The following is a 17360-nucleotide window of genomic DNA, read 5'->3' as shown; positions in this document are numbered from 1 at the left end:
AAATACACCAGCTGATATAGATTGATTTATTAAATGAGTTAGTATCGGGGTTATTATTGGCGCAGCTAACTTAATGATCTGTGTGTTTATCTGGTCATATCCGGTTGCGTTACTATCTTTGAGTGATTTTATTATTCGAAGTATTTCATAACTAGTGGCGGGCCGTAAAAATATACTTGAGTCAGTTTGATTAATTTTGTAATTGTTGATTTTACTATCAAACTCCTTATTAGTTAATTTAATGAAATAGTTGTTGAAATGGTTCGCTATTTCTATAGGTTTATTAATAGTTGTTCCATCTATTTCTAATTCCTGAATATGAGTGTTATATGTTTTTTCATTATTTGTATTATACCTGATTAAGTTCCACGTTGCTTTGAATTTATTTTTAGCCTTGTCTATATATTTAGTATTACTTAGCCTTTGCGCTTTTTGTATGCATTTTCTCATTAAATAATTATATTTAGTATATTTGTTTCTATTTTCTTTATTAGGCATACGATAGTATTGAAAGCGAAGGAGTCTTTTAGTTTTAGCCGATTTCTTTATCCCTTTGCTGATCCATTTCATGTTATTTTTAGTTACATCTATTTTTATTGTTATTTTAGGAAAGCAAAGGTGGTAAAATAACATAAGATTTTCATGAAAGTTATCAAACGCTATATTCACATCTTTTTCATTATATACTTCAGACCAATTCAAATTAGATAGATAGTAATAAAATTTTTGTTTATTTTCGGAGCTAAAGTCTAGTTTAGTAATTTTTCGGAAACGATCTGGTTCGATTTTTGTCTCAATCGGCACTGATATTAACTGGGCCGTTTCATGATCTGATAGTCCTAATGGAATGACTTCACAAGACGAGTCTTTTATATTGCTAATAATTTGATCCAGACATGCGTGTCTTCTAGTTGGTTGTTGTATGTGTAACTGTAGACCAAAATTTAATGCTATTCTATTCAGTTCAGATACACTGTCGTGCTTCCCATCCTTCCTACCTAGTATATTAATATTTAAGTCACCTAGTAATACTATTTTTTTCTTAAATTTATTACGAAGTTTGCACAACATCGTTTCTAATGTTTTTAACCGACTTCAAAAAAGGAGGTTCTCAATTCGACCGTATTTTTTTTTTTTTTTTTTTTTTTTTGTATGTTTGTTACGCGATTACTCCGCCAGTTATTAATCGATTTTGATGATTCTTTTTTTGTTTGATAGGATATACTCCCGAGGTGGTCCCATAGTCATCAGGTCAGGATCTGATGATGGAAACCCTGAGAAATCGAGGGCAACCTTCGAAAGTTGTAGGCATACATAGGGTAAAAACTTGACACTCAGGTGTACGCCTAAAAGCACTATTCAACTGTGAAGATTTGGAGCTGATCTGATGATGGAAACCAGAGAGGGTCGAGGGAACTCGACAACTGAATATGTGAACTACCTCGTGTTTGGGCTTAAATTATTTGTATTGACAAGACCTTTGCAACAGTGAAGGTTTGGAGCTGACCTGATGATGGAGACCAGAGAAAGTAAGTCGAGGGAACTCGACAACTGAATATGTAAAATACCTCGTATTTGGACTTATATTCTTTGTATTGATGAGAACTTCTCACTTGTATGGATAGTGACAACTATTCGTATCACTGAAAAGCTTTAAATAAAAAACTTTTTTACAAAAAAATTAAACCGACTTCCCAAAACACTAAAAAGCAAAAAAAAATCTATTTTTAGGTGCATCGGCCTAGAAGTCGGTGGCAAAATTAACTTAGTAACATCCATTAGACACCGACTTCTAGGCCGATGCACCTAAAAATAGATTTTTTTTTGCTTTTTAGTGTTTTGGGAAGTCGGTTTAATTTTTTAGAAAAGTAAACGGGTTTGAGTTTGGTGTCCGGTACAGGACAATTACTAAAATGTTGTATTGCGGCAGTTCTATGCCACAACACTCAAAAACTTGTTCCTTAGCGAATTGTTTTACTTTTTCTATGACTTTATATTCAACAAAGTTCTGGCAAAATACACAAACACCTCCTCTCTTTTTATTTTTCCTAGAGAACCAATCAGCTAATTTGTATCCCCTTAAGTTAACATTGCTCTCATCGCCAGCTTTAATAAAAGTCTCTGTTAGACATAAAATATTAATGTTTTTATTTTTGTCATTAAATGAGTCAATTGTTATTTCCAGATGTTCTTTCTTACTTCTAAACCCCGCTATATTCTGGTGAAGAATGTTTAGAGCACTATCATTTTGTTATTTCTGTCTATCATTTATATATCAGCTAACATCAGTTAGTTTTATTTATCGACGCAGAGATGCGGGAGCAAAACAAACAGACAACAATACATACATAAAAACTTTGTTGTACAACATGAAGACTCGACTACATTTACGTGCTCTCCGAGGGACGGATGTGTCAGTCACCAACTTCTAGACTCCGATCTGATGTTCTCAACCTCAAACAGCGATTTCAGCTCAACCCGGGAACGAGGCAATCGTACATTTTGACAAACAAAACACCAGCTTCGAGAGGCGTCAAATTAATTTCAGGATGGCAAAGTTATTTGATGAGCTTTCTATCGCGACCCATATTAGCAAGTCAACAGGACGCAGGAAGGAACTAGTATGTGGGTACAGACACAGCTTGCCGGAAATGAGGCAACACATACGATTTAAGTTGCATCCGGTAGAATATCGAACGGTAGTGTTTAGCGTAGAATTTACTGTTAGATTTCTAAACGATGACGAAAGCGTCCTTTTTTTTGCCGACTTCCCATAAACACTCTCAGCAAGCAATTTCCCGCGGTTTTACCAGGCGGCCCAAGAGAATTTCTTTCCGTACCCGGTTAAAATATGGCCTAAGCCACTATTTTTGTAAATCGGTTCAGTTGTTTCGGAGCCTTTCGGGCATAAACAAAAAAAATTTATATCCTCTTTAGTATATTACTAGCTTCAGCCCGCGGCTTCGCCCGCGTAGAGTTCGGTTATATCGCGTTTCCAAGAGAATTCTTCAAAAGTCCGGGATAAAAACTATCCTATGTTCTTTCTCAAGGTCAACTCTATCTCTTTACCAAATGGTATTAAAATCAGTTCAGTGGTTTAGACGTGAAAGCGTAACAGACAGAGTTACTTTCGCATTTATAATATTAGTAGGGACTCGCATTTTTCCCGCGGTTTCCTCGCGTCCCGTGGGAATGTGCGTACCGGGATAAAAAAAATGCCTATGTTACTCGGGAAGAGTGTAGCTTTCCAACAGTGAAAGTATTTTTCAAATTAGAACAAACAAAAAAACATAGATGAACTCGCGAACGAACGTTGCCGTACCATAATCTGAGGGCACGGCAGTGCCCCAGCCAAGACTCGAGCAAAGCGGGCACGGCCGTACCATCTTTTCTCGAAGCGTTTCGCGGCTATTTCAGCCCCCTGTATCTTCCATGTAAAAAAAGCTAGGAGTTTAGGTTTTTGATTACCAAGAGTAAGTATTAGAACAAGCTCAGTCTCAAAATTACAAGACATTTGAATAAATAGTTTACGAGTTATGAGCGATCAAAGTTACACCATTTTGTCACTGACTCACTCACTGACCGATCATCAAAAGTCTAAGGTACTTCTAGCAAACTTAGAACCTTCAAATTTGGCACCAAGATAGGTTATTAGCTACATATAAAGGGAAAATTATAAAAACCTTAAAACTTAATAAAAAAATAGGAAACAAATTTATATTTGCGGTTTTTCAAGAACATTGTGTATGAATTTTGACTGCATTGATAACTTTGTTATTCATTTATGTACAAAATGTTACTATTTGTTTTATTGTTACGTAGTGGTATATTGTTATTATGTATTAAATATACAACATATGAATAAAAAAGCTAGGTTTAAATGAAATGAATAATGATAAAATCCAAACTAATATTATAAATGCGAAAGTAACTCTGTCTGTCTGTCTGTCTGTCTTTCTGTCTGTCTGTCTGTCTTTTCTTCACGCCTAAACTACTGAACCGATTTGTGTGAAATTTGGTACAGACATAGTTTGAAACTTGAGAAAGGACATAGGATAGTTTTTATTACAAAAAATAAAAATAAAAATAAAAGAAGACGGATCACAGTCCATACAAAATTGCCCCACGTCCTATAACAATGTGACGTATCTCAAAAAAAAGATAAAAATGTTTAAAAAAATATAGCATACTCTCTAATTCTTTTTTTTTACACCTTCATACGAAAAAAATGCTTTAAAAATTGTTCAGGCGCTGTTATGAAAACATCGTTAATAGGACTATTTATGGGCTATTTTATTAAATTATTTATTTGTTTGATAGGGTATACCTCACAGGTGGTCCCATAATCATCAGGTCAGGATCTGATGATGGAAACCCTGAGAAATCCAGGGCAACTTTTTAAAGTTGCAGCCATGCGCGGGATAAAAACGTGACTATAAGGTGTATGTCTTATAACACTATGTAACAGTGAAGATTTGGAGCTGTCCTGATGATGGAGACGAAAAAAGGTCCAGGGAACTCGACAACTGAATACGTAAACTACCTCGTGTTTGGGCTTATATTATTTGTATTGAATAGGACTTTGCAACAGTGAAGGTTTACATCTGACTTGATGATGGAGACCAGAGAAAGTCGAGGGAACTCGACAACTGAATATGTGAACTACCTCAAGAGTCGGTGTCTAATGGATGTACCTAAGCCGATGCTCCAAAGAATAGTTTTTTTTTTTTTGCTTTTCAGTGTTTTTGGGAGTCGGTTTTATTTTATTGTAAAAAGTTTTTTTTTTCTCTTTTCAGTGACAAGCACAGTTGTCACTATCCACATAAGTGGAAAGTTCTCATTAATACGAATAATATAAGCCCAAACAGGAGGTAGTTCACATATTCAGTTGTCGAGTTCCCTCGACTTTCTCTGGTCTCCATCATCAAGTCAGATGTAAACCTTCACTGTTGCAAAGTCCTATTCAATACAAATAATATAAGCCCAAACACGAGGTAGTTTACGTATTCAGTTGTCGAGTTCCCTCGACCTTCGTTCGTCTCCATCATCAGGTCAGCTCCAAACCTTCACTGTTGCATATTGTTATAAGATATACACCTTATAGTCACGTTTTTATCCCGCGCATGCCTGCAACTTTAAAAAGTTGCCCTGGATTTCTCAGGGTTTCTATCATCAGATCCTGACCTGATGATTATGGGACCACCTGTGAGGTATACCCTATCAAACAAATAAATAATTTAATAAAATAGCCCATAAATAGTCCTATTAACGATGTTTTCATAACAGCGCCTGAACAATTTTTAAAGCATTTTTTTCGTATGAAGGTGTAAAAAAAAAGAATTAGAGAGTATGCTATATTTTTTTAAACATTTTTATCTTTTTTTTGAGATACGTCACATTGTTATAGGACGTGGGGCAATTTTGATCCATCTTCTTTATTACGGACATACAGTGCCATCTATTGGTCAAATGTCGAGCTGTTCCTATGCTCCGTAGATAGATGGCGTTAATCGCGCAATGGTGTCATTACACGTGTTCGGTTCATGTTATTGTTTTAATTCAAGATCGGGAACTATGTGGGTAAAACCAAAAATCTGCCGGAAGTCACTATTCCACGCGAACGAAGTCGCGGGCAAAAGCTAGTCTTTCATATTAATGCAGTGCGATAAACACTGCATGCTCACTCGATAGATGGCGTTGTCCTGGTCTAAATCGCGCTATGATTTCGTTACATAGCTTAGTATAAGTAGTACTTAAAAAAAATCTAATAATTTCATGTGATAGCGTCATCTACCTCTGAATTAAATCTCTTTTATTCTAAAAGATATTCGATTAAAAAACTCGACAATTTCGAAATTTTTTAGGTTAAAAAAAATATTGTTTACGTGCTACTTTAGGTGTACATATTTAGTTTGTTATATATTTAGTTAGTTGCATGTAAGTTAATTTAATTTGTTATACCTATACTTAGAGAAGAAAGAGACCTACAAAAAATAAATTAGATCCCACCAAAAACATTAAATGTAAAAAAAAGCCAATCCTCTACGCAATTCCTCCACCGTAAAAAGTTTTGAGATCGCATAGAAGCCAAGTCCTGTTCTACTTTATTTGTATAATAAATCAATATTTTGTGACTTTATCAATAGTTTTGTTCACATTACAATAATACTGTCTTGGCCATGAGCACAAGTTAAAAGTCGCTCCTTGTAATAATGTGTAAATACCATTGAATTGATAAATTCTATATGGACATGATTTTACGATTGGACTGATTATGGACTGATTGGAATTTGAGATCACCATGGACTAAACATGCGCCATAGTACATGTGCAGTTCATTGATGTTTGACGATACTGACTGTCGGTCATTAAGTAACAATTGAATAAACTAAAAGTATTTAATTCTGTGATATTAAACTTCATGTTTGACTTTTACCTCTCTAAGATATGCTGTATTATATTTGTAGTTTATTGTGCTCATGGCCAAGACAGTATTATTGTAATGTGAACAAAACTATTGATATAGTCACAAAATATTGATTTATTATACAAATAAAGTAGAACAGGACTTGGCTTCTATGCGATCTCAAAACTTTTTACGGTGGAGGAATTGCGTAGAGGATTGGCTTTTTTTTACATTTAATGTTTTTGGTGGGATTGATTTCTAGCCAAAAGGGGTAAAAACTCACGTTTGTTGTAGGTAGGGGAGACTGCTATAATATTTATTTTGTTCTAGAGTTCGATATTTGTTGTTATAGCAGAAACAGAATATATATCATTCAGTTGAAGCTGAAAATCAGCGCTTAGCTACTCTATAGGGGAACCTAAGCACTATGCTTAACCGTTTGGTTAAAGTATATCCCACCAAAAACATTAAATGTAAAAACAAGCCAATCCTCTACGCAATCCCTCCACCGTAAAAAGTTTTGAGATCGCATAGAAGCCAAGTCCTGTTCAACTTTATTTGTAATAATAAATCAATATTTTGTGACTATATCAATAGTTTTGTTCACATTACAATAATATTGACTTGGCCATGAGCACAATAAACTACAAATATAATACAGCATATCTTGGAGAGGTGAAAGTCAAACATGAAGTTTAATATCACAGAATTAAATACTTTTAGTTTATTCAATTGTTACTAAATGACCGACAGTCAGTATCATCCAACATCAATGAACTGCACATGTACTATGGCGCATGTTTAGTCCATGGTGATCTCAAATTCCAATCAGTCCAATCGTAAAATCATGTCCATATAGAATTTATCAATTCAATGGTATTTACACATTATTTCAAGGAGTGGCTTTTAACTTGTGCTCATGGCCAAGACAATATTATTGTAATGTGAACAAAACTATTGATATAGTCACAAAATATTGATTTATTATTACAAATAAAGTTGAACAGGACTTGGCTTCTATGCGATCTCAAAACTTTTTACGGTGGAGGGATTGCGTAGAGGATTGGCTTGTTTTTACATTTAATGTTTTTGGTGGGATCTAATTTATTTTTTGTAGGTCTCTTTCTTCTCTAAGTATAGGTATAACAAATTAAATTAACTTACATGCAACTAACTAAATATATAACAAACTAAATATGTACACCTAAAGTAGCACGTAAACAATATTTTTTTTAACCTAAAAAATTTCGAAATTGTTGAATTTTTTAATCGAATATCTTTTAGAATAAAAGAGATTTTTCAGAGGTAGATGACGCTATCACATGAAATTATTTGTTTTTTTTTTTTAAGTACTACTTATACTAAGCTATGTAACGAAACCATAGCGCGATTTAGACCAGGACAACGCCATCTATCGAGCGAGCATGCAGTGTTTATCGCACTGCATTAATATGCATTTCATTTAAACCTAGCTTTTTTATTCATATGTTGTATATTTAATACATAATAACAATATACCACACTACGTAACAATAAAACAAATACATTTTGTACATAAATAAATAACAAAGTTATCAATGCAGTCAAAATTCATACACAATGTTCTTGAAAAACCGCAAATATAAATTTGTTTCCGATTTTTTTATTAAGTTTTAAGGTTTTTATAATTTTCCCTTTATATGTAGCTGATAACCTGTCTTGGTACCAAATTTGAAGGTTCTCAGTTTGCTAGAAGTACCTTAGACTTTTGATGATCGGTCAGTGAGTCAGTGACAAAATCGTGTAACTTTGATCGCTCATAACTCGTAAACTATTTATTCAAATGTCTTGTAATTTTGAGACTGAGCTTGTTCTAATAGTTACTCTTGGTCATCGAAAACCTAAACTCCTAGCTTTGTTCACATGGAAGATACAGGGGGCTGAAATAGCCACGAAACGCTTCGAGAAAAGATGGTACGGCCGTGCCCGCTTTGCTCGAGTCTTGGCTGGGGCACTGCCGTGCCCTCAGATAGTAGTTTTTATATATGTACTAGCCGTTTTCCCACGGTTTCACCCGCGTCTCGTGGGAGCTACTGCCCGTACCGGGATAAAATATAGCCTATGTTACTCGCAGATAATATAGCTTTCTAATGGTGAAAGAATGTTTAAAATAATTTTTATTTTTTTTATCCATTGTAAACAAACAAAGTTTTCCTCTTTATCATATGATACTAGCTGTTCCCCGCGGTTCCACCCATGTTTCGAGGTAACAACTTCCTGTATTCAGATAAAAAGTAGCCTACGTCCTTTCCCAGGCTTTAGTAGACTTTCTGTGTACCAAACATCATTTAGATTGGCTTACCTTCTTATACACAAGATAGTTGGGTGACTCCTCAGGCGAGGGTATGGTGGACATGAGCGCCTGCACGCCGGGCGGCAGGCTGGACGTAGCATTGTCCTTCTTGTCTCGATCCTTCTCTTTTTCTTCTTTTATACATTTTGAGTTGTCTCTGTAATTAATTATTTAGGTGAAGTATGTATAGGACAGGACATATTATTGGCGATGCAAAGATTCTAACTAGCGCCTCTAGTGTCAAAATTGTGAAGCTGTCTAAGAACGACACTTTGACAGATATCCATACAATTTGTGTCAAAATACCGCGCGAAGAAATTTAAAAGAAAAGGTGTCAATTTGTATCGTGACATAAATTGTATAGAAAAGGCTGTCAGTGTCGTTCTAGGACAGCTTCTTAATGTCGCCACTAGAGGCGTGCGCGTATTCTTTGCATCGCCAATAGTGCACGAGCATTTGCGCATACACAGGTGCACTCACTATTCCTTCACTCTCATAACCCGATGGGACGGCAATCCGACACGACCGGAAAGAGATCAGGCGCAGGACCGACATTTATGTGCTCTCCGATGCACGGGTGAATCAATCACCAACTTCCAGACTACGGGCTGCTTTGTGAAAGTTTAAGAAAACCTACAAAGCGATTTCGGCCCGACCCGGGAATCGAACCCGAGACCTCGAGCACAGCAGCCGCGCTTGCGACCACTAGACGAACGAGGCAGTCAGATTCAGGAAGTATGTATAGAAGCAGTACATGACAATGACAAGGTATTCAAGAATACATCATTCCAGCCTTTTCCCAACTGTCGGGAACAGCTTCCAGTCTTAGCCGGTTGCAGCTGAGTACCAGTTTGCCACATGGTGTGACTATCTGATCTATCTGCCTATCTGACCTCCACAACCTAGTTACGTAGGCAACCCGATTTTTGACCAACATAGTTTGGAAAAGGCGAGGCAGATGATGATGATAACCCATCAATTAAAAATTGGTTGTTTGTAAAGTAGGTTTACGATCGAGATGTTTACGTGATAACGTCTTATTGGTGGTATAAGTTTTTGGGAAGTAAGGAATTAATGAAGATAACAATTTTTTCAAATTTTAAACTACATCTATCGTTTTATTCACACTTTTGATGATAAATTTCAGGTGTAAAATGACAAGTTTACTTATTCGACTATGATTTACATTTTTCTTCATACATACATTCATACAAACATACTTTTATACATTTATCCGCACGAGAAAATCTCCATTCGTTTGTATGCCGCTAGAGTGAGAGAGACGGAAGATCGGTCCACTCACTCGAACGCTATGCCAGCCTCCGCTCGTGAGGATTCCACGTGACAAGTTTCACGGAATGACTGGCAGCGCTTGAGATGAGACGGGAGATTGGTCCGTCTCTCTCTTATACATCTACCTTATTTATATATTATACCTGCGATCGTGCTCGTGAGGTTTTGGTGTGACACAAGTTTCTGAACATGTCACCCGACTAAAACGATTTTAAAGACGTTATCACGTCAAAAATGTTTTTGAAGCATGGAGGAATTCGTCATAACATTGCCTAACCTTAATTGATTGACCTGTTAGGTTTTAACTAAGCCATGAGCTCCGTCAATATTGTATTAATATTTACTTTGTTATACTTAAGGAGCTTTGGGGGTAAATCTTCGTGTTATTATTGAAATGAATTCAACCTAAGATGGCCCAATTACCTTCAATTTTAATAATAAAATTGTGATTTATGAATAAACTAGCTGTTGCAAGCAGATTCATCTGTGAACCGGGGGAACTTCTTCCCGAACTAGACCACATGTAGCCTCGTATGTTATCCAAGAATACTATAGCTTTCTAATCATGAAAGATATTTTTTAATCAGTTCAGTACTTTCAGAGAAGACAAGATGTTTGTAAGAAAGACATGGAAATCTGCGAACTAAAAGAGGAAGATGTCCAGGATAGAGCGAAGTGGAAGAAGAAGATACGGAAAGCGGACACCGTCACAAGGCGGGATAAACGCTAAGAAGAAGAAGTTCAGTACTTTCAGAGCCTAATTCTTTTACTCTTTATTTTAATGGTATAGAAGTAAAGATTTCTAAAAAGGAAGAGTAGTAGTTTATTTTTTTAGCTTTTGTGACAGCCCATGTATTGTCGACTACTCTGCCAATGTCTATTGCAGACGATGTAGTAACTAACTAGTAGTAAAGGACTAACACAAGTTTTGTTAATAATTACCTGGACTAACTTACCTGGATGGCCCCTGCTGACAGGCCTTAGATGCCGCCTTTTCCGAAGAATTCATCGTCACCATTTTAATTTTCAAAATACAAATTCATATCACGATGAAACAAATCAATTTCTCGATATTGTTTTTATTTGGCGCCAAAATATATATTAAAACTTTTTTTTAAATCACTCTTTGGCAACGATAGAGTTCTTAAACCTGTGGTTAACACTTTGTGGTCTATTTTACAACGCCACAAATTGCTATTAACTGCGAAATTTTTGGAAATTATCTAAACACACACTCCAAACTAAGGTCTACAAACGCCACAAATTTATAAACAATTTTCACCTATTATAATTAAGTATTATCGCACGTAAATTCACTTCATAACTTATTTACGAAAAAAAAAACACTGCTCTATTTCAACTCACAAAATATCCATTTTATCAATCAAAACTGAGGTGCAGAGTATTTTCACAGCATCCTTTATGATTTTAAGAGTTGTTAAATGTACATAAATTATTATTTTATACACAATTCTCTTTAATATTTGTAATTATTTGACCCACTTGAATAGGTGTATTCCCTCAATGTTTTCACTGTCCGATCACTGCACACGGCGAGTTCGTAGGCACAAGAATCTGAATTACGCGAAAAACCATCTTGTTTTATTTATAAAACGTAAATAATAACAACCGATAACAGAATTCAACATTTTGATAATAGCACGAAATGTCAAGACCGTTCGCCATTTATCATCGTCCGAGAGCGAGCTTTTTGAAAAGAGATGACAGATTTAAAGGGTCTGTGAGCGAAAGAGAAACCAAATCTATGGCCACATAACACGAATAAAGTAAAGAGTCGCAACGAAGGCAATTGAAATACGTGTTGAATGTCCTACTAAATTTGGTCGTTTGAATTAATGAATAGATGGCGCATGTGTTTAGAAGTCGAACGCCTTATTTGGTGCTATTTTTAGATCAGAAAAACAACAGGAAAGTGTGTAGGATGTTATAATAAATAATTCCATACATATCCTTCGCTAATTATTGCTAATGAAAGTATCATTAGCAAATAATTTGTGAGATAAATTTAATTGTTTGTTTACGGGAATATTCTGCAGGGGCGTATCGGTTCAAGATATACGTAAGAGATGGCAGCACTTGTTCGTAGTTTATCTTGTTCGTACGAGCGTTAAATTTTGTTGAAAATTCGCTCCTTTGGACGTTCTTAACCAATGGATTGCTTTGTGATGGTTTTAAAATAACGTCAAGAGGATTAAGTATCAGGGTATCAGGATTAAAATTGAAATGATCATGCCAAGAAGGGATTGTTGACTGCCCAGGAAACTGTGATGAGGTTAGATAGGCACTATAGGCAGTCGCTCCTTGTCCTACTGGTAGGTAGGTACTCAGCTGCATACGGTTAGACTGGAAGCCGACCCCAACATAGTTGGGAAAAGGCTCGGGAAATGATAATTTATAAAAGTTAAACCTACTTACCTATTTAGAAGATAAGTAAATTATTTATTACCTATTTTACCCGTAAAGATTTCAATAAAAGGTCAATTTGGTTCACGCTCTGTTTCAAGGCGTAGGTACCTTAATACCTATCTACTTATGACCTTTAAAAATCACAGTTATAAAAGCGAACAGCCTTGGAAATCAAAAGTAAAATGTTTAATAATAGACAGCTGATACAAACGCAATCTAAATTGCATTGTACCCACTATTATACATACCTACTTACTATTTACTAGTTGCAATTGTGTAGGGTGACCATCAGCTAATTTATCGACTAGGACACACTGGGCATGGATTTTTTCGCAACCGTTTTGGCAATGCTGAAATAAAACTATAGTGTCTGCATATGAGAGTGAAATAGATAGATGGTTCCAAACCAACCAAAACCACATGAAAGGTGTGTTCATCCTCTTTGTTAAAAGGTATACACGCACGTGTACGTGCACCGTGTAGACGCACCCTAAGGAATCGAATTCCTTTAATTCCAAGTCAGTCTCGCGACAATCTCTAACTTGTAGTCACCCTACAACGTAACTGTTCCGTGTCTGATCAGCGCAAGCAACATTCACTTACGACCTTGTCACATTCTAGGCGTTTTTAGGGTTCCGAACCTCAAAAGGAAAAAAACGGAACCCTTATAGGATCACTTTGTTGTCCGTCTGTCTGTCTGTCTGTCTGTCTGTCTGTCTGTCTGTCTGTCTGTCTGTCTGTCTGTCTGTCTGTCAAGACCCTTTATCTCAAGAACGCGTGGACGTATCAAGCTGAAATTCACATGAAATACTCAGGTCTATTGTCCCTTTAAGCTGTGAAAATATCAAACTTCTAAGCCAAGCCAATCAAAAGATACAGCCGATTATGTCGATATTTTCAACAAATTTTCGACACTCGCAAAGGAATCAAAACCTACAGGATACTTCCCGTAAACTCAGAGTCTTGAAATTTGGCATGAAGCATTGTCATATAATGCAAATATAGGAAAAATTACGAAAATCTCATTTTTTTAGTTAAATAATGTAAAAAAAATATTTTAATAAAATGAAACTTACTACCTTATTTCTCACAAACGAATAAAGGTATCAGATTGAAATTTATACCAAATACCTAGGTCTATTGTCCCTTTAGGCAGTGAAAAAATCAAACTTCTAAGTTAACGCGATCAAAAGATACAGTAGTTATACCGACACCTTTGACGAATTTCCGTCACACGCTAGGGAATCAAAACCTACAAGGTACTTCCCGTGAACTCAGAATCTTGAAATTCGGCAAGATGCACCGTTATATAGTACAGATAAAGGAAAAATTGCGAAAATGATAAATTTGAAGTTACATAAAATATTAAAGTATTATCAAATCAAATCAAATACATATTTTCCTCATTTCAATAGGGAATTTAAACGACCAAGTTTGACGGATTTGAGAAAACATTTCTTTTTAGTAAAAGAGTATACTCGCCGTTTATTTCCATTGTCATCAGGTCAGGATCTGATGATGGAAATCCTGAGAAATCGAGGGCAACTATCAGAAATTGTAGGCATGCATAGGATTAAAACTTGATTCTCAGATGTATGTCTGGTGATACTATCAAACAGTGAAGGTTTAGAGCTTACCTGATGATGGAGACGTGAGAAAGTCGAGAGAACTCCTCAACGGTATGTTTTAGTAACGTCGTGTTTGGGCTTATATTATTCGTATTGACGAGAACTTTTCACAAAAGTTTAAAATAAAAACTTTTTACAAAAAAAAAAACAACTTCTAAAAACAACAAGAAAACTGTCTAAATGCCTCGGTCTAGATCTCGGTGGTTAAATAAATATAGATGCATTCTCTAGACACCGACTTCTAGACCGATGCACCTATCATCTTTTTAATTTCTTTCTTGCTTTTGTTTTCTTGTTGCTTTTTTATATGTTTGAAGTTGGATTTGTTTGTAAAATGCTACAAAATAAAATAAAGCCGATTTTATAAAACAAAGAAAAGGACAGAATTACACTTTTGTCAAGGCTCTAGAAACGTAAAGCCAGCAGCCCCGAATCCTACACTCTAGCAGTCGTTGTTACAATTCGACAGTTACAAGTCGTCAGGCAGTTTCGAAAAAAACCTGAAACTGGGGCTCGTTAGGTGATTAATCCCTCAAAAATAAAAGATCCCATTAGTACTGAATTCTCATCACCTAAAATAAAATAAGCTCCAACACAAGGTTACGTTATAAATTGTAAAGGAGTTCCCATAACTATATCTGATCTTTGCAGATCGATCCCACAATGGCAGTCAAACTTATCTATGTGGAAAGTCTTCGCCAATACGAATAAAATAAGCCCAAACACGTGGTAGTTGCAACATACCGTTCAGGAGTTCCCTCGACTCTCTGTAGTCTCCATTATCAAATCAGCTAAAAACCTTCACTGTTTACCAGTACCCTCAAAAATACACTCACATGTCTGGTTTTGACTCGATGCGTGCCTACAATATTCAAGAGTTGCCCTCGATTTCTCAGGGTTTCCAGATCCTGGTCAGTTCTCATCAGATCCTGGTCATCCGAATTGACATCCTGCTTCTTTATGAAAAGTCTTTAACAATAAAAACTAGCATTGCAACCTGTACAATCCTCTGAAACTGCTTGTCTTTTATATTTTTCAAACGATCCTGGACATTCGTCTCCATGGAATTTTGATAAAATATTTATATTCAAAGAAACGTCATACCATTCTCCACGATTTAAAACTACTTTGATTCATGTCCGCCAGTTTTTACAAAATGGGTCAGATATGCCCCATGACCTTAATTAGCTATTTTCAATCAGATTTCTGAATGATGACTACAAAATGTTGTATATAAATAACTTTAATAAAATAACTTTTACAAGGTACTGGCCTACTATTTTAGTTATATTATAAAATAAAAAATATTAATAACTATGATTGTTCTAAACTGAACGGTTGGCGCGAGACTCACTTTTTATCTATACAGGATTTGTTCGGAACCCTCGGTGCGCGAGTCCGACTCGCACTTGGCCGGTTTATTTACAAGCATTTTAGTAGGCATTATCACGGTTGAATGCTGTTTTGGGGTAGGCCTATTACAGGGGCCCGATTCTCCTAATTTTACTTAAGCGACCTTCGATTGACGTTCGACTCGATTCGACTGAGATCCAATCCCGACTCGATTACGATTGAAGCGTATGTGGCATTCCGCTATTTTTTCTTTGAAATAAGCCTTTTTATCCTTTTCTGTCATTCAATAATGAATCATTTTGTCTGCAAATGATTTACGATTGCAAAATGATTGTACAGCAAACTACCGTATAGACCAAAATCATCAAAATAGCAGACCAATCGCACAGCAATCAAATGTCAATCGAATACGATTGGTCTTTTATTAGTAGCAGAATGCCCGATATGGTTAAAACTGCTATTACGATCATATTGCGATTCGATTTCTATTCGATTTTGACATTATTAACTTAGGGGAATCGGGGCCCTGGTCGAGCTGCGGGTTGTTCGAAAGAGATACCGCGGCCCTGGTACATAAAAGGCCTACGAAGGAACACGACGGTTTTTAGTCAGTAAGAGTCTGACACTCCCTCACCGCTGCTAACCCACAGGGGTCATTTGATGATTTTTGACGTCGTTAAAAAAAGGCCTATTACATCGTGAATCGTGACTTCACGAAGCACGACAGTCGGTGATAGTGATGGCTACGATTCGAAAGATACACAACATAATACCTAATCAAAACAAAAGCACGACATAACTGCACTATATCTGCATTTTTGTGCCGTACATCTCTGCCGTTTTGACAAAATAGCATTTAACTTCTTTTGATGGAATGTTCCTTAGAACCATCGCTGAAAACCCAGCTTGCCAGCTTTCAACTGAAAAAATAATGGCATTGAAATCGCAGCCTTTCTCGATAAATATGGGCTACCTTGAACTTAGAAGTGACATACCACTGGTCTACTCGATCTAGAACAGTATAATAAATGTTGTGTACATTTCAAAATATGAAATGTGCACATTTCAAAATGTCCACAAAACTGCAACCTTTGTCTGCTAACGTCGTAAGTACCTTCACATTTGTTTGCGAACGATTTTGATTGAATCTCGATAATCAATCTAAAATTGCAGGGACGCGCAATGGCTACTTACTCAAAGGGTACATACAAGAACAAGAACCTATCAAGTCAAACAAAGGAAGCGTGAAGAGAATGCAAGGCATCAGCGTCACTAGCTCAGCTGGAGGTCATTTACTTTCGCAAGAGAGGTCACTGGCCAGAGGGCGCCCTTTTTCCTTATTCAGTAGGGGTAGGACTAAAATTAGCCGTATAATTTATACTAATACTAGCTTCTGCCCGCGACTTCGTACGCGGATCCTGTCCCTTATGCCAGCGACTACGGGGTCAGCAAAATCAAAGATCTGAATAGTCTGATAATGAATTTTAAGGGCCCGTTGACTTGAAAACAATGGAATACGCATAACCATTAGAAACGTTCCATATATTTAATTTTTGTACTTTAACGGCAAAAGCACACCAGACTAAACAAAACGCTGAGAACTGAACCGCAATAGACGTGACCATAGAGATAAAAGTAGTGATTCTAATTAGTCCGCATTTAAGTTGTGTGTGGCAAAAATATTACACGTATTATTACGTAAATACACATTAAATAGATGACAAAGTCGTGGTGACTTAGTGGAAGTCGTGGTGGTTTAGTGGGTAGAGAACCAATCTCTCAAGTATGAGCGTGCGTCTTTGATTCCAGGTCTGGCAAGTGCCTGCCAATGCAACTTTTCTAAGTTCGTATGTACTTTCTACGTATATTTTGGATACCAATGACCGTTATTTGGAGGGGATGTTAAACTGTAGGTTCCGGC

General features: G+C 36.3%; 1 protein-coding gene and 1 long non-coding RNA gene across 2 annotated transcripts in view; one reads left to right on the top strand and one right to left on the bottom strand.

Annotated features, from left to right (window-relative positions):
• Window positions 1-11881, bottom strand: part of LOC124644546 (regulator of G-protein signaling 7-like) — a 31868-nt gene extending 19987 nt beyond the window's left edge. Inside the window, exons 1-2 of the mRNA XM_047183987.1 lie at window positions 10988-11881; window positions 8748-8895 (exon numbers count right to left, since the gene is read on the bottom strand). Coding sequence (XP_047039943.1) covers window positions 8748-8895; window positions 10988-11049 — 210 coding nt within the window. The 5' untranslated portion in view covers window positions 11050-11881. The remainder of the gene's footprint in view (window positions 1-8747; window positions 8896-10987) is intronic.
• LOC124644547 lies at window positions 9374-10844 on the top strand. The gene is made up of 2 exons (XR_006986081.1): window positions 9374-9473; window positions 10633-10844. It is a non-coding gene; the product is annotated as an uncharacterized LOC124644547 (long non-coding RNA).
• Window positions 11882-17360: the final 5479 nt, after the last annotated feature.

Source organism: Helicoverpa zea, chromosome 30 (assembly GCF_022581195.2).
Source record: "Helicoverpa zea isolate HzStark_Cry1AcR chromosome 30, ilHelZeax1.1, whole genome shotgun sequence".
Taxonomy (NCBI): Eukaryota; Metazoa; Arthropoda; class Insecta; order Lepidoptera; family Noctuidae; genus Helicoverpa; species Helicoverpa zea.
Note: the sequence above shows the minus strand (reverse complement) of the source record. Positions and strands in the feature narration are given on the sequence as shown.